The sequence below is a fragment of the Salmo salar genome, chromosome ssa15 (assembly GCF_905237065.1).
Source record: "Salmo salar chromosome ssa15, Ssal_v3.1, whole genome shotgun sequence".
Lineage (NCBI taxonomy): Eukaryota > Metazoa > Chordata > Actinopteri > Salmoniformes > Salmonidae > Salmo > Salmo salar.
The window spans coordinates 91,098,659-91,123,781 of NC_059456.1; the positions used below are offsets into that span (position 1 = coordinate 91,098,659).

A 25,123-nucleotide genomic window follows, 5' to 3' on the forward strand; every position below is an offset into this window, starting at 1 on the left:
AAGACCCGTACACGGGTTAGCTGAGAACGTCGCGAAAAACAACATGCACGCTTCAATGGGCCAGATGGCCGTGTGTTGTGATTCTGGATGGCCAGATAGCTAGCAACAATGACATGAAGCTGCTATGTGGAGAATTGTAAGTGGCTTGTTTCAGTTTTATCTTGTTCTTAATGTCTTGTTTTGGTGTGTTTTAACTGATGTCACATCTATGCTAAATTCGTTAGCTAGCTAACCAACTGTTACAATGTATTTGAAAGACAAGTGCTCATTGTGCAACTTTATTTATGTTTTCAATAAACTTTGGAGACAAAATATATTTTACATGTTAACAATCTAAGCCACCGAGTCTGTTCGCCCCATAGTTGCTCACGCATCGGTTATGTTGCTAAACAACCAACCCTTCCTATAGATGGCAGCCCATTCATTTAGATGTCCTGTGCTAGGATAAATAAGCTTTGCATCATAACGTTAGGTGTTCTGCTATTCTTTCAAATCTCCACCCTCGTCACCTCACCGGTCTCCCTGATAGTCTAGAAGGTCTAGTCAGTTGTTCAACTGAAATGTGTCTTCCGCATTTAACCCAACCCCTCTGAATCAGAGAGGTGCGGGGGGGCTGTCTTAATCGACATCCACGTCATTGGCACCTTGGGAACAGTGGGTTAACTGCCTTGCTCGGGCAGAACAACAGATGTATACCTTGTCAGCTCGGGGATTCTATCCAGCAACCTTTCGGTTACTGGCCCAATGTTCCTACCTGCCAGGCTAGCAACTTATCCAATGCAATCTGCAGCTATTAAGCAAATCTTAAAAGCTAGCCTTGGAGTATAATATTTTCACAATCTAATGTTTAAAAGGGATTGAAGACTGTTCACTAGAGATCCTGTTTTGGTGCCTGAGGAGAGAGAACTTAAACAGGAAGCTAGTCCTGAAATAAATGAGTGTTGATGCACTTCTCTATTACACCTACCTATCTTCAATAAGAGAATTATAACACACTAAGCTAACCCTCCATGTTGGTTCCTCCTCAGCGCGGCCAGGTGATGAGCTGAAGGTGGAGCAGGGAGTGAAGGACCTGCGCTCGCTCAGTCTGCCCAACATGAAACCCTCTGGGGGTCAGAGCCCCTACATCCTCACTGCAGGCAGCGAGAGGGTGGAGCACGGATCTCTGGGACGCAAGGAGAGCAACGTTGACCTACTGGTCAGTGCAGCCTCTACTACAGTATGTATTCACTCACATACTGCAACCAATGTACATCAAATCTCTCTCTCTCGCGCACACCATGTGTCCATATACAGTATCACACATACAGTATACACAGAGTTCAGGTGGGCCTTCACAGGTGGGCCTTGAACAAATGAAGGAAAGGAGGGGTGCTCAACAACAACAATGACAAAAATCATGAGAAGGGCTTACCAAGAAAATCTTCCAAAATGACTAATTCAAGGAGTTGGAGCACTCAACAAAAAGAGCAGAGTGATTTATTTTAGGTCACTTTAGTTCGTTGTCCAGGATGTGAACAGGTGACAGATGTTACCACTACAGGAGCTCAGTATAAGCACACTTAAACTATACATCCTATCTGACTTATACACACCTACTACTGGTTGTGACTAGATGGAGTACAGCTACTACTGGTTGTGACTAGATGGAGTACAGCTACTACTGGTTGTGACTAGATGGAGTACCGCTACTACTGGTTGTGACTAGATGGAGTACAGCTACTACTGGTTGTGACTAGATGGAGTACAGCTACTACTGGTTGTGACTAGATGGAGTACAGCTACTACTGGTTGTGACTAGATGGAGTACAGCTACTACTGGTTGTGACTAGATGGAGTACAGCTACTACTGGTTGTGACTAGATGGAGTACAGCTACTACTGGTTGTGACTAGATGGAGTACAGCTACTACTGGTTGTGACTTTTCATAGCAGGTTAGGAGAGCATTTTTGCTAACCCTTTTCAGAACTTTAACCTAATTATCCTAACCTGTTACATTAATTATCCTAACTACCCCCTCATCTCTTAAACATCTTGAAACTTTAGATGCCACTTTCTACCTCTTTCCATAATCTAACCCTTTATCCCATGATGCCTTTATGAAGTGGATCATTTTATGAAGTGGATGATAATCCAGTCATTATCATAACCTCATTTTTCATTACCTTGCTATCTTCATCCCATCGGAACACTTAAACTCTGCTTTCCTCATGTCCCTTGTGCTGTGCCAGCCACCTCTATGGTCTTCAAACACTCATGGGTAGGCTGGTGACCTACAAGAAGAGGCACTGCCATTAGCTGCTTATTTTGGCTGACAGGAAGAACCAGGTAGTGTTCACTTTGGCCTGGAGGAGAGGTGCTGAGAGAAGGAGTCTGCTGGACTAGGGGGAACTGGCACCCTGCTTCACCCTGTGTTAATAGACCGTGAGAGAGGCTAGAATCATAAGGTTTCGTGTCCTGTCTGTCTCATTCTGTACTGCAAGTTATTCTCCGACTGACTAAAACCTACATTCTGAGATGTCATTTTGTCAACTTTGCTGGAAGAAAATAAGATTGTCCATTGCCTTCTCAGTATAATCTCGGAACCCAGAAAAAAGTTGGGCGTGCCAGCAAGTCAATTTGTGTTAAGTCTGTCATGAGCGACTACATTCAGTATGAAAACAGCATGCTCTTTTTGTGCCATACTCTTTCGCTACCTGTGCACATTGCTTTGAAAGATTGGTAACTGTCTTGTGTGGACTAGCCCTCTCCGCTTACAGATTGAAAAACAAGTCAATGGGTGTGAACTGTGGAGATCCCTGCAGGCAAGTCTAGACCCACTCAGTACTCACACACTCAGGTGAGACAGGGTAGCATTAAATTGTGTGATGTCATTGCGGCCGTGCTGCTGTGCTAGGCAACGGGGTAGAGCCTGGGAGGATACCTGAGGTTGCTGTAATGTAGGGATTTTAGTGTGTCTGTCTGTCTGCGGGTCGGTAAGTCATCAGCCTCGGACATTAAACATGTCTGTCTGATTTAGTCAGGAGTTTGGTCATACTGTTCCTCTCCAATCCTGTCTTTGTTTAGTTTGAGGAGTCTCATTCAGTCAAAGACAAGCAGTAAATGCATGATATACAAAACCCCTTCAGAAAAAAGAAAGAAAAAAAGCCTGTATCAGCTCACTCAAACTTGGACACTGTTTCTATTCATACACAGAGAGAAGCCATTCTCATTATGCCCTCAAGGAGGCGATAAAGCGCAAAGTAAAGGTACACACTTTAAAGAACTGCCCCTATAAATTACACAAAGTACATGGGACAATGTTAAAATTCCAATAGCTCTAAATTTCAATGACTTGACCTCAAACCAACTATACATTTTAGAAATTCCTTTAAAAAATATTGAAAGCATTTAACGACAACTAAAAGGTGTGCAACATGAAAATATTGTCTCATTTACATTGTGTAATTTATTGACGGTCCCTAACTTGCCCTGGAGATAGGTTATCCAAAGTCAAACCAACTTTCCCACAGTTGCACACCAGACAGCTGAAGCTAATTGGCTAAGTCATTTGGCTTACTCTTCACACCTGCAAACACACACGCTTAGTAATGTAGTCTGATTACTTGTTCTGGAGGCAGCTCTGCTGAGTGGTCACTAGCTGGCACAGCCACAGTCAACTTTAATGCCTAAACCTAACCTTAAATTAATGCAAATTTACATTTTTACAATGTTGCCAATTTTGACTTTGCAGCTGGCCCATCTAGCAGAAATATCTCAGTTCAAGGACAAGACTCATCCAAATAAACGTCAACCTGCTCAAGAGGCATTAGAAGACAAAAATGAATATTACCAATTGAAGACATCTATAGCAGGATAAATCAATGTTAGTTTACATAGCTGGCCATGAATGTTGCATTTTACTTCACAGGTTGGTTATGGAAGCATATACTACATATAATATAATTAGGATATCTTTACATAAAATCAAAACGGAGTCTGTCAGATGTCTAGTCATTCCAATTCATTTAATAACCCTTGGTCTTCAAGAATAGGACTTTGAAATATAGTATTGTGGAGTAGCTTCAATGTTATTTCTCCTATCACGGCCATTAAACTCTGTAACTGTTTTAAAGTCACCATTGGCCTCATGGTGAAATCCCTGAGCGGTTTCCTTCCTCTCCAGCAACTGAGTTAGGAAGGACACCTGTGTCTTTGTAGTGACTGGGTGTATTGATACACTATCCAAAGTGTAATTAATAACTTCAGGGATGTTTCTGCTACATTCCAAGAGGTCAAGTTAAGGTGTTAGGCTCAGATAAAAATGCTGGTAAGAGTTTGACCAAAGGCTAATTTACTACATGCGTAATTAAGCGTGTTCAATAGTTGGGCTTTCATGTACTGGCTTTGGGATTGGCTAGTCACTGTGTAGGCCTACAGTGTGTAACTTTTGAATAATCCCATTTGTCGAGAATCGAAACAGTTGGCCTCGAGTCACATGCTTTACAATGGGTACTTCAAACAGAATGCTGTAGACAGATGGGGATCATGTGATTTACAATAGCTAGATCACATCTATAAAAGTGATCTTTGAACCTTTTAGGAGGCCTTTGTGTAATATGCTCCATTTGGTTGCCATGGAAAACAACACAACATTGTCCAAGCACATTACCAAGATAGCCAAAGATTCACCTGGTCAGAATGAAACAGCATTTGACAGCTAGACAGAATCATTTCAACGCCTTGTCACTGTGAACTGATCGGACCTCGTGTTCGATAGATTATTATTCAAAAATTCTCTCCAAAATAATATCTGTATCCCATAAGTATTTTATTGAGTGAATAAAAATGTGATATAACAAACCCCTCTACCAATGACTGTTGTGAAATGCAATGGTGCACACATTTTTTAAAAGAGAAGAGCAGTACAGTAGAGCACAGATGGAAATGTAATTTAGGGAAGAAGACTTAAGAAGAAGACTCAAGGAAACCCTCCACATCCTCCCACATGTCCGTTCATGTCTGTCTTATTCCGTGAGAGGACTCACTTATCTAACCGTCTCAGATTACCCCCATTCCCGTCAGTCGGTCACTCTGTAGACTACGTGCTGACATGGGCTCACCATGATATAACCAGTAGAAACTCTATACACGCACCAAGTCAACCAGGGCTTGTGTTTCACCCAGGTTTATAGTAGATGGTCTTATGATGGTCTAGCCTAGAGTTATCTGCTGGCATCTGTGGAAATTGAGTGTTGGGAGGGAGGGGGAAGACCGTTGTGTAAGGACAGGTAGGTAAACAGGAAGACTGATTGGGAGATTATTGGAGCATTTGAATAGCCTGGATGGTTCAAGGAACCATACCCTCTTCTTTGAGAGGATGTGACACACGAGCACTCCATTTACATTTTACATTTGAGTCATTTATCAGACTCCCATTTTACATTAGAGTTTTTTAGCAGACGTTCCCCAAGCCGACTAGGTGAAAAATATGTTGATGTGCCCATGAGCAAGGCACTTATTCCTAATTGCTTCTAAGTCGCTCTGGATAAGAGCGTCTGCTAAATGACTCAAATGTAGTTATACATGCATTAAGCCTATGTAGTTAAACATGTGCGTTTATATAACCAAACTGGTAGCTTACGTTAGTGTCCTGTTTATTAATTCTTTGGTAATGGTAGCAGGAAGTAGGTTATGTGAAAAACTGTTTTTCGTCATTTATTTTTCCTTGTTTAAATGCTGTCTTTTCCCCCACTAAGCACAGTGTTCACATGCATGTCTTTCCCCTAGACTACAGTTGTAATAGTTCTGCTTAGCCAGGCTAACAAAACTAACAGTTCATTCATTTAAGGTCATCAAATCTCTGAGTGAAATACACAATGAGGACAATCAGCAATTTGCGCAATAGTCATTTGAATGAGAATGGGGAGTTAGTCACATGCATTTTACTTGTTTGATAATCTACATTCACGTGCCTATTTATTGAAACGACTAGCCACACACACATCTCAGGTTAGTTAAGATGAAATACTGCCTCACTACAATAGAAGTACAAATTTAAATTGTTATACTTTGATAGGCAACTCCACTATGAAAATGCTACATTTTGTTAGATTTATATTTCATTGGTCTTGGATCCCAAGTGGCGCAACGGTCTAAGACACTGCATCTCAGTGCTAGAGGCGTCACTACAGACAACCTGGTTAGAATCCAGACTGTATCACAACCGGCCGTGATTGGGAGTCCCGTAGGACGGCGTACAATTGACCCAGCGTCGTTTGAGTTTGGCCGGTGTAGGCTGTCATTTGTAAATAAGAATTTGTTCTTAACTGACTTGCCTAATTAAATAAATATGAGATGCTGTAGTGTAGATTTGGTGTACATTGGCGATTCAACAAATTACTATACAGAAGTGTCATTTAAATATTGCAATGCTGAACCATATTCTGTTGAACCGCATGCTGTTTATCCATCTATCCCTACCTGACATATTTATTTATTATTTAACCTTTATTTGAATCAAGTGTGTTTCTCGAAAACGGTTTGTTTATCCTGCATGAAAGGGGATTTTTGTGTGTACTTGGTGGTGTTTGTGTTTAAAATAGGCTACTGTTGTGTGGTTGAGTATGCAGGCCCAGGTGGGCACGGATATCTGCTGTTTACGGCCTATCGGTTGGGAGCTCAGGTGTGACTAGGCGTGGCTGGGAGCCAGTTGAACTGCTGCAGGAGAGGTAGTTGTGTGTTTCAATGTGTTATACTGAGACAGTAAAGTATGTTTAGGTGTGGAGCCTTGAGGAGAGAAGGGAGGACACAGCATTTTTATGATCCCAGTGTGATTGTCAGGCATTACTGCTCTGGTGACAGACAGAAGAAGCAGCTACAACTCTCCTCCACCTCAGTGCTTCACTGTGCTTTGCACTCCCTGTCTCTGTGGACTTTGGTTGGGTTTCTTCCTCTTTTCTCTAGCTATGTTTTTCGGATCTCATAGACTTTTGGATTTAGGATCTTCCTAATTTAAATTAGTCATTTTTACTTTTGTATGACTGGTTTTGCATCTATTCTTAAGTGAGGATTGAGAATGGTGCGGTTTAATCGCCTCTCGTCCTGGCGTAGCTGGGACCTGCTGCATGTGGAGTGTATTCCTGAATCAGCCCCCCTCCAGAGCCCAACAACAACACAATGTCAGGTGAGACAGACAGAACCACTGGGTCTCTGTACCTCTCTGGCTGCCGTATTTAAGTTGATATTAGATAAGGAAATGCCATTGTAATGTATGCCATCTTGAATGTAATGCTTAGGCAATGATTGCAGGATTCTCAATCTGTAACCTTAGCCATGGTGGAGATTGTATCTGATTTATTTATCTCTTGGTCCCGTGCATGGTGGAAAACACCAGCCAGGTAGTGTGTGTGTAGTGGAAACAGTGGAGACGCCAGTCATGCTGGTGGGCCTCTTGTGATGGCACGTTTGGGATCCAGTGCCAGGTAGGCGGCAGGTAGCCTAGCAGTTAGCCTAGCAGTTAAGAGCGTTGGGCCAGTAACCGAAAGGTCTCTGGCTCGAATCCCAGAGCCGACTAGGTGAAAACTCTGTCTGTGCCCTTGAACAAGGCACTTAACCCTAATTGCACCTGTAAGTTGCTCTGGATAAGAGCGTCTGCTAAATTACTAAAATGTAAATGGGTCCCATGCTGACCATTAGCCAGTGATATCTGGGTTAGCAGGGGATAAAGACTATCCTATTGTTTTAATGGACGATCTTCTTCCCTCTATCTCTGGTTCTTTGTTTCACCATGGCGCTAACTGGCTGTAGAATTAGGAGCAGGTTTTTGGAGCAATGCCACTGGCCCTGTGATATGTTGACCATGATGGGGGTTTGCACTGCATTCCCAGCCAATGGAACGTGACATGGTCGTGTGTGTGTGTGTGTGTGTGTGTGTGTGTGTGTGTGTGTGTGTGTGTGTGTGTGTGTGTGTGTGTGTGTGTGTGTGTGTGTGTGTGTGTGTGTGTGTGTGATTGCCTTTCTTCCTGTCTTTGAGTGTGTGTGTCACAGTGGGTGTCCATGTGGCCAGGAAGGTTAACGTCACACTTTTACTGCATTTCCGCTTAGCTACTTTCAATACTTTCCCCCATTCAGGCGCCTCTGGTTTTTTTTTTCAAACCAAGGTTAAAACCACAAAGGGCTGTGATAAGATGAGGAAGGAGCCAACTGGACACGAGACTTTATGTCATGTGACTGCCAAATACTCAGGGCCACCAATTTCCCTAGTTCCTAGACCTGTCAATGGTGTTGTATGTCAGGGTCCTCTCTGTTATTAATGGAAGGTGACAGATAGGTCTGCACAGAGGCCAGGTGAAACTCAATAAAGTTTAGAGAGGGCTGGTCAGATATATACAGGGCTACACAGAGAAGTAGGTAAAATAGTTTTAACTAAACATCATAGGTTAGAGTGGGCTGGTTAGTTAGGTGTTGAATGCTGCTCTTTTGAACAGACTTCTGTAATATCTGCTGTTTTTGTAAGTAGAGTATCATTACAAATAGGTCATTAAAATAACCCATTGAGAAATATGAGATCAATGCTAAAGTAAGTACATTAACCCCAGTTGATTAGATATGACCTGAATTTGATGGAGTGTAGTTGTGCTGCCACGTCTTGTGGAAAGGGGTGTTTGCTTAGTCATATCTGTGAGGAATATCTAAGCATACTAAGGAAATGTGTTAAAATAGGTCAGTACTGGTCATTTCTTACCTTGTTACAGTCAACCAGGAAAGCTTTGTGTAAAGTTTTGTGTCCACGGGCAAACAAAAACAGAATTGATTGAGAAAATATAGGCCTAATGGGTTGGGTAACTTGGGTTCAAACTACAATAGAGCAATACTTTGTGGTTTTGTCACTGCGGTAAAGGCCTAACTGACGTTCTCACCAGTTCAGTAATACTTGCTTTTGTTAGCTCACTCATTGCCTATTTTTCCAAAATCAATTTATCTATACGTGACAGTTAGCTTTGCTCCCAAGAGGCACAACTGTCCTTGTAAGTATGTTTCTATATGCCTGGTATAGGCGTCACATTAGTGACAGCCTGAATACATGTCTGTTCTGTGTTAGAGTATCAGTTTCATTTACAATCAGGGAGCGGAATTGGAGGCATGCCAGATTTTAAATGACGTAAAGCTGTCAGTCAGTTTGCAGAGAGATTCAGTGGTTTAAAAGAAAAGGGAAAAGCAGTGAAGGGAGAGGGGGTGTGGGTGTGTGTCTGTGGGGGATTCAGAACAGTCAGAACAAGGAAAGTGGACGTCAGAGGCAGCGACTAAACAAAGGGTGAGTTACTATGAACAGTTGGCATGTCCTGTGCAGCACCAGGATGCCTGTTCTTTTCTGTTGGAGCCCTGCAAGCTGTTGCTCTGGCCACACCCCTTTCTATGCAGATCACACACAGACACTCACTCACTTTTCCTGTAGCCCCACCTCCTCTTCCTTTCCTCCTCAACACAATGGAGCAGACAGGATCCTCCTGGTTGCTATGACTCCAGGACAGTGACTGTGTGAAATTTTAGGCAGGCAGCAGACTCAATCAGCACAGCAGGCTTCACCTCTGAGTTAGGACAGCGGGACAGGCAGGACTACCACGGAGTACACAGAGACACAGAGTTCAAAGATGAGACCTGGGGTGGTGCTCATGGTGTATTCATGGAGATAAGAAGGATACAAGAACTTCTCTATCAGACATACAAACCTGGACTCTTTCAACTTGAGCAAGACCTCTTATCTCAGGTCATAACTGGACTTCAGAAGCACTTTTTTTTTTTTTAGGAACAACCTTGCATTGTTCCAGCTGTCGCTCTTCGGGGCTTTCCTCTCTTAGTCTGAGGGCTCTGGCACGAGTGTATCGTGAATGTATGCGTAAGAGAAAGAGTGGTTGAACTTGAGAGAACACAGCAGCTGGGTCCAGTATGTGCTGCAAAATCTAACTAACAGAAGGATTAGGATGGTTTTTCAGATCTTTGACATGCCGCTGGCTTTAATGGTGAGTACTCTACTGCTTCCATTGTGTGTGAGGCTTTGGGGAGCCTTTCCCCTACTATATCTGGGTGATCAATCTGCAGTGTAAGAGAGAGTTATACATCCCAGTTTAGACAGTAAATCTTGAAGTCGGTAGAGGCTTTAGGCTACTTGTATTTGGGTTGGTTGGGATAGTGCCATGACTTTGATTTGTTCTGCAAGGTTAGGTTTTAGTTAGGTTTTAGTTTTGGTTAAATGTTCGTTGTCATACTACTCTAAAACCAATGTCACTAAATCAAAGAGTCACATTTTTTGCCCCTACCATGCTCTGTGTATCTGTTGCCAGAGCATTCCTGAGCCAAGGTAATCGAAATTCAGCCCCTCTAGTCCAGCCCAATGAGCTGCTGTCACTGGCAGATAGTCCAGTGTGTGTCTCTCGCTGTCCCTCTCTCTCTCTCTCTCTCTCTCTCTCTCTCTCTCTCTCTCTCTCTCTCTCTCGCTGTCTCTCTCTCTCTCTCTCTCTCTCTCTCTCTCTCTCTCTCTCTCTCTCTCTCTCTCTCTCTCTCTCTCTCGGTCCACTTCCTGCACCTGTGTCCTTGTCCTCTTGGCCGAGATCCCCCAGAAATCCCCCTGGTCAGAGCTGGATGAGGGGCCTCACTGTTTGCCCCACTGAAGCGATTATATCTAAATATAGTGAATGGGAAATTTAGCTTCAGATATTTGGTCCTTTCCCCTTCAATTTCCGTCCCACTTGAATACTAAAACAGAGGAGGAAAACTATCTACAATATGGAGTTGAAGTAATATTTCTTTGGACAGAAGGAAAAGATTGTACTCTAGTACAACGATTGGTCTAAATGTTTGCTTCTGCATGAACGCTTTTAAAGAATCCCGAAAGGTAATACATTTGGAACAGTATTGTTTATAGATTGGCATGTTTGTGTCTGCGGAGAGAGGGAGTGGTTTGCTATTGCTCCTCTCTGTCTGACAGGTTGTTTAGAGACCACTGCTCAATGCTTACTGACCTCTTGTGTGTATATTCTCACTGTGGGTCTTATCCTGTAGGCCCGCGAGGGAACTCAGCCGGGGTCTCGACTTACTAATGAGAGTTAGAATAGTAGTTGGGATGTGCATCAGCAGTCACTTAATTAGCCCATGGCAGCTAAATGATTTTAGATTGGTAAGTTAGTCTAGCGGCCAGCAATTTAAACTTGTAGTAAGCATGGTCGAATTACCCATCATGCTTTCTACATGCTTACTGATGATCAATGGGGTGGGGCCCATTGATCATCAGTTGTAAAACTGGTAATTTTTCTCTCCGCCCCATGGCAAAATGTGGAGAATTGCCGGAAATTAACTCTAAAACATTTTTTTTCTCTTTGCTGTCACATGGGTGGCTGCTGAAATGGTTTGCACGCAAGGTGGGGGGTGGCCCAAAAGGCTGCACATTTTGGGTTTTGCCCTAGCACTACACAGCTGATTCATATTTGAAGAAAAAACTTGCACCCCTTGGGGTCCCGAGGACAGAGTTTGGGAAACGCTGCTCTTCTGTGTCATGACCTAAACAGGGGTCAATGGCCCAGCGACTCCCTAGTCCCCACTAGCACATTATTCTGCACTGACACACTGTCTCTCTCTGATGGCAAAAACAACTGCTTCCTCAGATACTGAGGCCTGAGAAGGCCCATGTTTGTTTGGTTTGCACGGCGGCCGGTGCTCGTAAAGTGGATTGAGATTGCTTGTCTTTAAGACTCACAGGCCGGCAGCAGGGCTTGCTTGATGACAAGCAAGTGACTCTAGCCGACCTGTCTGTCCGTCCTGCCATGTTCCCTCTGTGATTTAAGGAGTGTTCCGTCTCAGGAAGTGGCATTCCTTTCCTCTCATCCTGTATGTGTCTGAACGGCAGTTAGGATGGCTTTAACAGCTCTCCTGATGACGATGTCATCCCTCACTTCAAAAATCCCCTTTGATTGCCTGTTTATTCTCCTCTGTGTATTTCTCATCTTCTGTCGTGTCTCTTTCCTTATCTCTGCCTGATGACTCACTATTATCTCCAAGTGATGTCCTCACCTAAACGCTTTCCATCTTATTTACCTTTTATTACCTCTGTCTGTTTCTCTCTTCCTCTCTCCTTTTGGTGGTGACTCCATATGAACACTGGTCTCTCCTCTCTCTCATGGTTCTTGCAGGGTCAGGCGCGTCGCAGGAAAAACATGACAGAGTTCCTTGGGGACACCAGCATCCCGTCTCCGGACTCCTTGGCCGGGCTGAGCGGCTCTCTGCCAGGCGTAGGCCCTGGACCGGACAGCTGGAAGAACCGTGCAGCCAGCCGCTTCTCTGGCTTCTTCAGCTCCAACGCTGTAGCAGGGGCTTTCGGAAAGGTGAGGGGAAAGGCCTGGTCTGGGCCATCGGGGGGAAACCCAGCCGCTAGTAGAGGGAGGGGCTTGCTGGTGGGGGGGTTAGTGTGTGCACAATCGTGTGTGTGGTGCAGGGGTCGAAGGCCATTTCCACTTAGCTCCCAGTGAGATCACTTCCCTTCTCTCCAAAGCCTCCGAGTTGGCTCACACCGCAACTTTCCACTAAACAAATATGCTTAGTAGCTGTGGTGGAAGTGGCCTGGAAGAACGAGGGTTTAACAACGGTGTTCCATGTTATACAAAATTCTATTCAGGTCCCTACCATGATGATGATGATGATGATGATGATAATAATAACACAATAAGACACAAGGATCTCAAATGGCAATAATCATTAGCCTTTATCGCCTAACAAAGCACACATTCACACACACGCTGTCGCACACAGACACCCCCCCCCCACACACACACACACGTACATTGTCTCCACTCCCCTGAGGTCATATCCTGCACAGTAGCAGATGTCAGAGGGAGACGGCGTCTGTCACTCACCTGTCAGCTACCAGATCATCTCTATTCATCTTGTCAGGGCAGTGTAGGGTAGGGGTGGATCAGAGACCTGGCCCCTCTCCTCCACAAAGCAGGGGTGAATCAGGGCATCCTGTACCGCCTTCAGGGGACATGTCCCTTAAGCACAGTTGGCACACCCCCTCCTTCCCACTCCACTAGCCTCCTTCCCCCTCCACCCACCTCCTCTATTGTCCAACTGATCTCAATGCACAGAGCTCATTTTCATAAGTACATGAGGCTGGTCTGTGTCCTGGCAGGACAATACGCTGGATAGCTGTTAACAGATTTAAGAATTCAGTGGACTCGAGGGAGGGTTATGCTAATGCAGGATTTCAAGCCTGTTTACATTTTGCTTTAGGAGTGTAATAAGCTCTATTTTAATATTGTAATGGACAGGAAAATGCACGGTTTCTGCCTCCCCTTCCTATAGTAATAGTGATTTCATCTAAATGTGCTCTACATGTGAATGACCTTCTAGTGAAGCAGGTAGAATAATATTGCCCAGGGTCTGTTTGTTGAATGAAAAAAGGAAACCGCACACTGTTCTTGATAGTATCACTGATATTTAATAAGCTTACGTATCGGCCTAACGGCCTTCGTCAGAGCTTTTGTGAATTTTCAGAAAACAGCACCTCTATCTAGACCTAGCCCCACCCACATCCGTTCCACGTATGGAAAGGGGTTGGAGGCAAAGGAAAAATAAATAAGTGCTACCAAACATAACAATATGCATTTCACAAATATTACAAAAGTGTATAGACAAGACGTACCGAACACGTCCATAAAATCACAACGAGGACATAGCAAGTTTACATTAATCATTGGGTACATCATACGAAAAAACAAAGTAATCTTAAATAGGAACATATTTTAAATTCACAACATAACATACATAGGCATTTCATCATTAAGTCCTTTAGGAAATAATGTCTGGAGGGTGAAAATCCAAAAACATTCTCTTTTGCTCAGAGTATTATTAATATCACCTCCCCTGTCTGATATCTTGACTTTCTCTATACCACAAAATCTAAAGGTAGAAATGTCATGCTTTTGGTCATTAAAATGTACTGCGACTGGATAATCCCTGTCGTTTCGCCTGATTGAACTTTTATGTTCACTAATTCTCTGTTTGAGAGAGCGGGAGGTTTTACCGACATAGCAGAGCCCACATGGACATTTAATAATGTAAATAACATGGGTGGTGGTGCACGTGATGATATCGTTAATTTGAAACCGTTTTCCTGTGTGTGGGTCGCAGAAATATTCACACTTCATCATATTGTTGCACTGTGCGCATCCTCTACCTTTATAGCTACCATTTGGTAGCGGGCGTAAAAGAGCCTGGCTGATTTTCTTTCGTGGCTGGCAGTTGGCATGAACCAATTTATCGCGCAAATTGCGACCTCTCCTATACACAATGAGTGGTGGATTCTTGAATTCAGCCGGCAAAGCTGGGTCCGATGATAAAATATGCCAATGTTTCTTAACCACAGGGTCTGTTTGTTAACATGTGTTTGTGTCCATTCTAACAGGAAGTGGACCGCATGGAGCAGCTCCAGAATAAGCTGCAGTCGTACACTCTTTTTGGCCTTCCCAAGGTTCCTCCTCAGCTGTCCTTCCACCAGGACTCCTGGGAAGAGGAAGAAGAGGAGACAAGCTTTGCCCTGGAGGACAGCTGGACGCAGCTACTGGACAACCCTGAGGTACGGTAACAAGAACACGCACACACATGAATACAGGCACTCACCAAAACACACTCCACTGACACAATCACACATGCTTGTACCAGTCAAAAGTTTGGACACACCTACTCATTCAAGGGGTTTTCTTTATTTGATTTTTGATGTCTTCGCTCTTATTTTACAATGTAGAAAATAGTCAAATATTATCTACATTGTAAAATAAGAGTGAAGACATCAAAAATCAGATTTGGGGATTATTAGTCACACCAACTTAATCAGTGTTTAAGCGCTTTCTAGAATGGTATCATTTTTTACATACTCTTGTGTGTGGGCAAACTTGTAACAGTAAAGCTGTTATGTCATGAGCTGGATGATATAGAAAAAATACATATCGTGCTAAATTGACTGAATTATTGCCCTAACGATGAATTGAATGATAAGTTTATAACATTGATGTGCACTACAGTTATTTTTTTATCTACCTTTTAAATTACTACTACTACTTTGATTGTTGTAGCCATCAATTGTCCCAATAACAATAACCCATATTAACAAACCTCTTTCATTTCAAATTTCACACTACTTTTTATTGTTTTTCAATAATAATAAATTGTGACCGTATACATACAGACATACCAATAGACCGCCACAACACAGGACAACAGTGCTGAGTGATTCGTCAGAATGGAGCTTTTTTCCTGGTTGTTCAACAACTAATTGACAGATGTCGTTTCAATTACTTGAATTCCATTTAGTTCGGGGTTTTTTGTGGGCCCAACGCCCCGTTTCTTTCGAGAAATCAAATAATTCACGAGAGAAGTCAAGAACTTTGTGTGAAGCTGGGCTGAACGGAGTTGTAGTTTTCATTAAGCAAAGTGAATGTGTTGTGTTCACATCAGGGTTGGCGTCACTTCCATTTCAATTCCAATCAATTCGGGAAGTACGTACAGAAATTCCAATGCTTTTCAATTAGGAAAATGTGGAATGGGGTTTATTTTCTGAATTAAATGGAATTTAAATTGAATTGACCCCATCCCTGGTTCACAAACATATGAAGCCATTATCTTGTGTGTGTGTGTATTTCTAGACTTTGACCAGACGCCAGTTCCATCAGCAGGAGGCTATCTGGGAGCTTCTGCACACTGAGGCCACCTACATCAAGAAACTACGAGTCATCACTGATGTAAGTACACTTTAGACAAGAATGTCCATATTCCCACACTGTAACCCTATATCAGGTCCTAAGTAATCACTTGAGTTAATCTCAATTAGATGTCCTATTTGTTAGGCATATGAGTGCTTTATCTAGATGTCCCATACTGACAACTTTCCTCCTCTCTTCCTGTAGTTGTTCCTGTGTGGGCTGTTGAACCTGCAGGAGAGTGGTCTCCTCACAGAGGTGGAGCCAATGCGTCTCTTCAGTAACATCCAGGACATTGTGCGTCTACACACTGCCCTTTGGAGCCAGGTGATGCTGCCCGCCCTGGAGATTGCTCGGCTGGCCAGGAACCTTCTCAACCCTGTTGACCTCCACCATGGCTTCAGGACCTTTGCCTCCCGTTTCAAGCCCTACATCCGTTACTGCATGGAGGAAGAGGCCAGCCTGGAGTACATGAGATCACTACACAGGGACAACGAGCTCTTCAGGATCTACGTCACGGTGAGTTGCAGTCTGTCAGTCTTTCCTATCTCTCTGTTTATAGTGACAGTGTAAAGTTAAACAACTGCCTACCAAAGACTATTTGCTCCTCTCAACATGTATCTCACTAACACAGCCAACTAATTTCTAACACCAGTAGTACATTCTACCTGCCACTTCAGTACTGTTCAGTAAGTTCCTAGCCACAATTACTTTAAGCTTCAACTCTTGATCTAACACCTGGTGTGTCTCTCGCTCTCTCTCTCTCTCTCATTTCACACACACACACACACACACACACACACACACACACACACACACACACACACACACACACACACAGTGGGCTGAGACTCATAAGCAGTGTAACCGTCTTAAGCTGGCTGACATGCTGGCCAAGCCCCACCAGAGACTCACCAAGTACCCCCTACTGCTGAAGGCTGTCCTCAAGAAGACTGACGACTCATCATCCCGCGACGCCGTCAGCAGCATGGTGGCATGTGTGGAGGGCTTCATCAACAGTGTGGACTCTCAGATGCGTCAGCGGGAGGAGCGGCAGAAGCTAGCCACCATCTCTGGACGCATTGACTCCTACGAAGCAGTGGAGGGGAGCAGCGAGGAGGTGGAGAAGGTGAGCACACACCGTACTCAGGGCTGGTTTCCTGAGTATAATGCTGCAAGTCTACTGCTAGACTAAAAGCACGTTCAATTGAGAATCTCTATTGAATGTGAATTTTACTCCAGGTTAAAGTTATGCTGCATTTTGCTACAAGAGGCTTGTATTTTTGCTTGCTGTATAACCCTTCTCTCTCTCCTCAGATCCTGCGTGAGTTTAACTGCTTTGACCTGATGGCTCCTATGAGAGGCACATCACCAGAGGAGACCAGACAGCTCCATCTAGAGGGGGCACTGCGCATGAAGGAGGGCAAAGACAACAGGGTAAGAGACTGGCTGGGCTGCTTATAATTGCTTTTAACACATTAGAACTGCTTTTAACTCATCTTAACTGGTTATAACTGCTTTTAGCACATCCTAACTGGTTATAACTGCTTTTAACTCATCCCTACCCCTGGTTATAACTGCTTTTAACTCATAACTGTTGCGGGCTGAGAACTACCCAACACTGTATTATAAGTTGTGGTAGAATATTTCAATGACCAGGGTGATTGGGGAGCAAATGATTTGATTTAGCCTAGTTATTGTATGATTGGTGAATGAATGAGGATGATTGACCTGAAATTGAGCTGGAAGTATTTCCCCATTCGTCCCTCCTCAGATGGACGTGTACTGCTTCCTCTTCACGGACCTGCTGCTCATCACCAAGCCAGTGAAGAGGGTTGAGAAGGTCAAGGTGATCAGACAGCCCCTCCTCATCCACAATGTTGTCTGCAAGGAACTCAAGGACCCTGGTGAGTGCCGGCAATGAACTACATTTGAACCAGACCTGTATTCAAAGTATTTGTTTTCTTTCAAATTCTTCAGCTGTGCTTGATTAAGCATGTCTGGGGCAATGGAACCAATGGAAAAGTCCTAAAAGTTCAGATCCCTACCAATTTAATTTTTGGGGGGCTGTTCAAGTACGCTCATGATTGTTTTTAGAGAACTCCACAATGCCTGCACTGGAAAAACATATGTGCGCATTTATCTATAGGCCTATGCCAACAGTGTGCAACAATGCCTAATTTATCATAACCGTTACAGATAACAAATCCTAATTGCTAAGTTGCCCCATATACTGTATATTCTTTCAATAAAAATAAGCAAGTGCCATTTAAGAAATGTATTGAAACCATAATATCAACTGGTTATATTATGGAACAAAATCTTGAAAAAGCCAGTAACCTCAGCAGTGGCGCTTGTAGAAGCCTATGAATGCAATGGCATAGCCTTGTTATGGTAATTTAGCAGATAAGACACTCTTATTTCCCCAGCCTATTTTATAGTAAAAAGATGATGTAATATAACAGAATTAAATGAAAAAAGTTTTCAGTCTGAAGTGATGATCATCTCGAGTCTCGAGTTATTTTCAGAGTGATCATTTGAAACGGGCTCTAATTGGCGAGTTGAAAGGAAAACATTTCAGGGTTACAAACCAAAATCTGTTGTCTTTTAGATATAAAGATTAACAATTCCACATTGAACATAGTGATGAATTACGGCCATGACATCTGTAGGTGAGTAGGCAAATGCTTAATGATTCTGCTGAAAGTATGTTCTTTGTCATTATCAAACTGTTTTTGCATATTTTCAGTGTGGAACCTGTCTATGTTTTAGGGGGCTATCGCCTAGGCTAACCAAATCTAAATTGCTGTAGCAATTTGCAAATTAGCCTTAGCGGAAAACAGACTGGACGCAATTATTCCAGAACGGCAGCTCGTTGTTGGACACATATTTTCCTACTTAAATCAACCAGTCCATTTAGAATTTGTGATAAAACTGTCGTCATTTGGAAAGGAATGTACAGTGCCAATTTTAGCATGTAAATCTAGGTGGGGCAAACTCAATTATTATTATTTTTTTTAGGCATGCCAGCAAAGCCACAACAAGACACATGTTTTGCACTATAACCATGACAAACGGTGCCTCTCACTTTAGATTTTGCAGTGACGTAGTGGCCCCATGAGTGACAGAACACTGAGCCAATCACGGCGCAACTAGAGAACATTACTAACCTCTACCATCTGTATTTTCCCCTGGCTGCCCCACCACCACAGAAAGCACTGAGCTAGGCTGAACACCTGCATTTTGGAGCTGCCTTACTCAAGAAAACAATAAAGAAACCATGCTTGTATGCGGCTTTATTAACTAGATTTTTTTTTTCATTACATTGTTTGAAAATAGTTATGTGACACGTATTAATGCCAAACTAACATGCAAAACAGGCCACAAATTGTAGCTTGTGTATCCCATTAGTTAGATATGTTTTTATAGGCGTTTATTTCTGTAGACCTAACGGAAGCACTCAGCACATGTGTGAAGGGAGCGGTCGAAAGGCAATTGAGTGAATGAGACAAGGAGGGGAAAGGGTATTTGTGGGAAGGACTGTGTGATGCTTGTACATTTGCGGGACACAAAAAAATAATTATAAACCCATGTACAAATGGAACACTACAGTCAAAACAAATTAACGTTGTCTTCAAGACAGCATTTCACTTGCTTGTTCGGGCAGCCACATCACTTTCCACCAAGTAGTTTTCTCTTGTTAAAAATTGAGCTTTGACGTCCGTTCAAGTACTGGATCACTCATGTCCATCCCTACCTTCTGGCACTCATGGCTCGCTCAAGCAAACGCTCAAACTATCTGAAAGATTTGAACACCTGCAATTCAACCCAAACTAGCTCTATTTACTCAATAAATGTAATGTTGATTCTCTGCTCTCTCTTCCTGTAGGGTCCTTAATTATCATCTACCTCAATGAGTTCAAGAATGCCGTGGCAGCCTACACATTCCAGGCCAACAGCGCCACCCAGGGGCGAAGCTGGGTAGATGCCATCTGCAACGTCCAGAACCAGCTCGAGAGACTGCGGACTGAGGAGGTTCTCAGGCAGCAGACCACCTTACAGCACCGGCTACATGGAGAGGAAGAAGAGGAGGAGGTAGACGAGAGTAGCAACTCCACCGCCAGCTCAAGGCACAAAGACGAGCAGGGACCAAGGTACAAACCCAAACCACTACTTAGCTACAGAAGAGTGAAGCACTACTAGAAGGACACTGTGTAGATGGTCATCAGTTCTGTGCAGAGATTATTTAATGTCAACGTTATACATTTTTGTTAGTGTTATAATTATTCTCATCGTTCTAACCTTTTAGTTCTCTTTCTCTTCCAGTCATTCGGACGGCTCCACAGAGACGCTGTCAGTCATGGACATAGGAGAAGACTTAGGAGGGCACCCAGACCCCTCCTCCCCACACACAGATCCAGGCGGACCCTTAGAGAAAAGCCCAGACTCATGCATAGTTACCCCACCTACTGGGCCTGAGCCCCTGCACTGCCGCCCTGCTAGCCCCCTGGACCCAGACCGGGACCCTGAGCAAGAGCAGGAGGGGGGTCTGGAGGGTGGGGAGGGTCAGCTGGAACCTCAGTGTCGCTCTCTGTCCATGGACAGTGCCTACGGTACCCTCTCCCCAGAGTCCCTCCTGAGAGAGCTGGACCTGCAGACACGGCCAGGCCAGAGCGATGGAGAGGAGACAGAAGAGGAGGGAGAGGTGGAGAGCCACGAGGTGGGTGTGAAGTTGGACAAGAAGGTGGAAATGGAACTGGTAGAGGAAGGAGGAGAGGAGGAGGATTCAACCTCTGTTTGTTCCCAGCTGTCAGTGGTTCAGTCGCTGAAGCCTCGGCGACGCCCCCCAGTGACGGCCCGCCTCCACTGCTTCCAGAACCTAAACGTCAAGTCCCGCTCAGAGGACAACCTCCTACAGCTTTTCCACGACAACGTCTCTGTCTCCCGGATACACACCCGCAGCCCTACAGCCCAGGACCAATCAGAGCGCAGGAGAAAACAGGCGGAATGCCTGACCCATAGTAAGAGCCTATCAGAACTTGGCGGAGCCCGTGACCTCACAGGGCTGTTTCAGATTGACCTAGACTCAGAACAGACTGATGATGACTTCCTCACCCTGGGCATGCCCTCTAGTAAGCTATGTGACACCCTGAGGAGGGCAGAGGCCCGCAAGAGGGCTCTGGGTGCAGCTGAGGCCTGCGAAGGCAGAAGGAGCCTGGCCAACAGTAGCGGCTCGGCGGTGCCGCCATCTAGAGGACAGAAAGGGAAGTGCAGTAAGTCGTTGACAGCCGGTGGCCCAGAGGAACAGTCATTGGCCAAAAGCAGAAAGTCCCCGGCCCAGCAGCACAAGAAGCTGACCCTAGCCCAGCTCTATAGGATACGCACCACCCTAGTGCTCAACTCTACGCTCTCCGCGTCGTAAGTCACAGCTCACTTTATACTGGATATAATCTCTATATACCTGGATGTGCTCTTTTCTATTTAACCTTTTTATTAATAGGGAGTCATGCTGAGACCAAAGTCTCTTTCACAGATGAGCCCAGTAATGCAAAATAATATACAGATCAATAAAATATGAAACTCAAGAGATCCAAAACACAACGATTGACAACAAACACATTTGTCATTAAAAAGGTCCTCAATCAGCCATCTGAAATGACTTAGTGGCACCAAATCATCACATTTTAAAGCTTATTTACCTGACTCTGTAGAGACCGAAGGAATTTTCAGAGTTAGTAACTCGTACGGCTAAAGGTTAGTTATGTTAGTTAGAGAGGGAGTTTCTGTAAAATAGCTTTATAAACAATGAGAGCAACGCATCTATCTACAATACTTCAAAGAGAGCCAACCTACTTTCTGATACAGAATGCAGTGGTGTACTGAACCTCCTGCCCATTGTAAAGTGTAGTGCTCTGTGATAAACTCCAGTCTTTGGGCTTCCATGTGTCATTCTAAATGTAGGCCTATAGTATTTGATTATATGAAGTCTCTGCCAAGTTAACACAATTCAAGCTATGATTATTTGCGCTAAAATCACTACCAAATTACAAGCACCAGAGGAACTCTTTGAGCCAAAGTTAGAATAAAAAGTTGTGTTTTAGGATACTGTCTGTATTGTTAGGATACTGTCTGTATTGTTAGGAGCTAGTAACATAAGCATTTCGCTGCACCCGCTATAACACTTGCTAAACTATTTACGCGGCTAATAAACTTGATTTTGATCTGTTTTACTGTGTTCAATATCGAAGGCTTGTGGTAATCAACCTCTGTGGTGTGTTTTTGTGTTTCTAGGGAGGTGTAACCACTGGCAGACAACAACCAACTAGTGACACCTGAGCATGAAGAGGAACCACACTTGGTGGTGTCTGCATGGAGGGGACTGAATTCCTTGAAACAAATGCACTCTCTGATGCCTTTTCCCTTTACATTGCCTGTTGGACAGTGTCTGCTGCACGGTTTTGCGATCTGACAATAAGAATATTATTTGCTGTTGCATTTGGTTTCAGTTTATTGCGAGGGGAAAGGCAGAGAGACGTTTAAATTCTTGCACTTTGAAACGGACGGACGTAGCGTTGAGGGGAGCCGAGGCTGGGACCTTTGGGTGGACTGGACAGTTACTGGTGTGGGGTAACACTCTACCGGCCTACCCAATAAAAGGAGACTGTAAGAGGGGTCGTCCAGGCATAGATCTACCTGCTTCACTCTGCTATGGATCGGACTGGATCAGAGAATATGTAGGAAAGGCTTGGGTGGCCCAAAAACTCTTAACTCTTAAGTTATGGGGAAAAAAGGGCACAGTTCCTGAAATATACCTGCTCTCTAGAATGTGGTTGAATATAACGGCTCTCTAGAATGTGGTTGAAAATAACGGCTCTCTAGAATGTGGTTGAAAATACCAGCTCTCTAGAATGTGGTTGAAAATAACGGCTCTCTAGAATGTGGTTGAAAATAACGGCTCTCTAGAATGTGGTTGAAAATACCAGCTCTCTAGAATGTGGTTGAAAATAACGGCTCTCTAGAATGTGGTTGAAAATAACGGCTCTCTAGAATGTGGTTGAAAATAACGGCTCTCTAGAATGTGGTTGAAAATACCGGCTCTCTAGAATGTGGTTGAAAATAACGGCTCTCTAGAATGTGGTTGAAAATAACGGCTCTCTAGAATGTGGTTGAAAATAACGGCTCTCTAGAATGTGGTTGAAAATACCGGCTCTCTAGAATGTGGTTGAATATAACGGCTCTCTAGAATGTGGTTGAATATAACGGCTCTCTAGAATGTGGTTGAAAATAACGGCTCTCTAGAATGTGGTTGAATATAACGGCTCTATAGAATGTGGTTGAAAATAACGGCTCTCTAGAATGTGGTTGAAAATAACGGCTCTCTAGAATGTGGTTGAAAATACCGGCTCTCTAGAATGTGGTTGAATATAACGGCTCTCTAGAATGTGGTTGAAAATAACGGCTCTCTAGAATGTGGTTGAAAATAACGGCTCTCTAGAATGTGGTTGAAAATAACGGCTCTCTAGAATGTGGTTGAAAATAACGGCTCTCTAGAATGTGGTTGAAAATACCAGCTCTCTAGAATGTGGTTGAAAATAACGGCTCTCTAGAATGTGGTTGAAAATAACGGCTCTCTAGAATGTGGTTGAAAATAACGGCTCTCTAGAATGTGGTTGAAAATAACGGCTCTCTAGAATGTGGTTGAAAATAACGGCTCTCTAGAATGTGGTTGAAAATAACGGCTCTCTAGAATGTGGTTGAAAATAACGGCTCTCTAGAATGTGGTTGAAAATAACGGCTCTCTAGAATGTGGTTGAAAATAACGGCTCTCTAGAATGTGGTTGAAAATAACGGCTCTCTAGAATGTGGTTGAAAATAACGGCTCTCTAGAATGTGGTTGAAAATAACGGCTCTCTAGAATGTGGTTGAATATAACGGCTCTCTAGAATGTGGTTGAAAATAATGGCTCTCTAGAATGTGGTTGAAAATAACGGCTCTCTAGAATGTGGTTGATGAATTGTAGCATTTAGGATGTCATGGTATTTGTACTACTCCTGGTTTGCTTTGACAAAACAATACATGTTGCACAATGGTGTCTGTGTTAAATAGAAGAATCACAAAGGGAATTACTTTACATTCACAGTGCACACTTTGAACTTGCTGTGTGTGTGTGTGTGTGTGTGTGTGTGTGTGTGTGTGTGTGTGTGTGTGTGTGTGTGTGTGTGTGTGTGTGTGTGTGTGTGTGTGTGTGTGTGTGTGTGTGTGTGTGTGTGTGTGTGTTTGAATGATACATTGTCCTAAACTCCTGACTGAACCAAAAAGATTTCCATCATGATTTCATCCTCTGTGACTAATGCTAACATACCCAAAGATGTAAAGACCTGACTAGCCAGTAGATTTCAAACTAAAGGTTAACTTACAAGTGTTCAAACAAACAGAACATAATGTATTACTGTATGTTATCAACTGCTGTGTGTTTTCAAATGTACACAGACAACTATTCATTTTTCAAAGTGGCTGCGTTTAAGACATGGAGTATTCTCTGGGCTTTGTATTTTCTACTGGGCTGCTGCAGCCATTTTTTCAATTAATAGTATGATTTAGCTATGATGATGATGATGATGATGATGATCTGGTTTTCCATTCTCAGATGAACCCTTGGTTATTGGGTGGAATGGAGTTGTTTTGAGGAAACATTACTGCACCAATGTAGAACGATGTGAGCATGCACTCACAACCTGCAGCCTACATTAGAACAAACACAAGTGCAGCAGGTAGAATGTGGTGATTGTAAAAGAGCAGTCTATACTAAAAAGTATTCCATGTCATGATGAGCTTGGAGCACTTTTTTGAGACATTGCATATTTTGTGTTTATTTAATGTACAGTAACTTAGAAATTGAAAACAATGGTTTGGGGTTGCATATTATTCGTGAATGAGTTGTTTTCTTTGAATGGTTTTCTGTCCACACTAATAGGAGAAGTGATTTGGTGGGAGCATTGACCACCATAGTAGACTGACATGGTCTAACTGACATTCAGCTTGTTCTTATTGATGATTTAATGAGTTGTCGAAAAACCCTCCTTGTCAAATGTTTCCCAAACTAAATAGTTTAACATTTGTTTACTTCTAGTTTTTGTTTATTTGTAATATTTAATTTATTAACATTGCTATGTTTTATATATATATATATATATATATATATATATATATATATATATATATATATATAAATTGTTTGTTTGATTTTATGACTTGTACATTTTGTCTGTGTAGTCTTAATATTTCGTTTTTTGTTTTTTATATTTCAGGAATGATGAGTCTGCTATGAACCAAAACCATTTGTTTTCCCTTTCAGGAATGTCTCTAAAGTGTCTTACCAAATAAAAAATGATCATCAA

At 43.2% G+C, this 25,123-nt stretch overlaps 1 protein-coding gene across 1 annotated transcript in view; it reads left to right on the forward strand.

Annotated features, from left to right (window-relative positions):
• The window catches only part of LOC106572641 (pleckstrin homology domain-containing family G member 5), an 87,214-nt gene extending 62,091 nt beyond the window's left edge, over nucleotides 1–25,123 (forward strand). Inside the window, 11 exon segments of the mRNA XM_014147005.2 lie at nucleotides 1,029–1,198; nucleotides 12,165–12,356; nucleotides 14,435–14,605; nucleotides 15,672–15,767; nucleotides 15,933–16,244; nucleotides 16,567–16,854; nucleotides 17,043–17,162; nucleotides 17,500–17,632; nucleotides 19,615–19,879; nucleotides 20,052–21,143; nucleotides 22,017–25,123. Of these exon segments, the coding sequence (XP_014002480.1) occupies nucleotides 1,029–1,198; nucleotides 12,165–12,356; nucleotides 14,435–14,605; nucleotides 15,672–15,767; nucleotides 15,933–16,244; nucleotides 16,567–16,854; nucleotides 17,043–17,162; nucleotides 17,500–17,632; nucleotides 19,615–19,879; nucleotides 20,052–21,143; nucleotides 22,017–22,026 (2,849 nt within the window). The 3' untranslated portion in view covers nucleotides 22,027–25,123.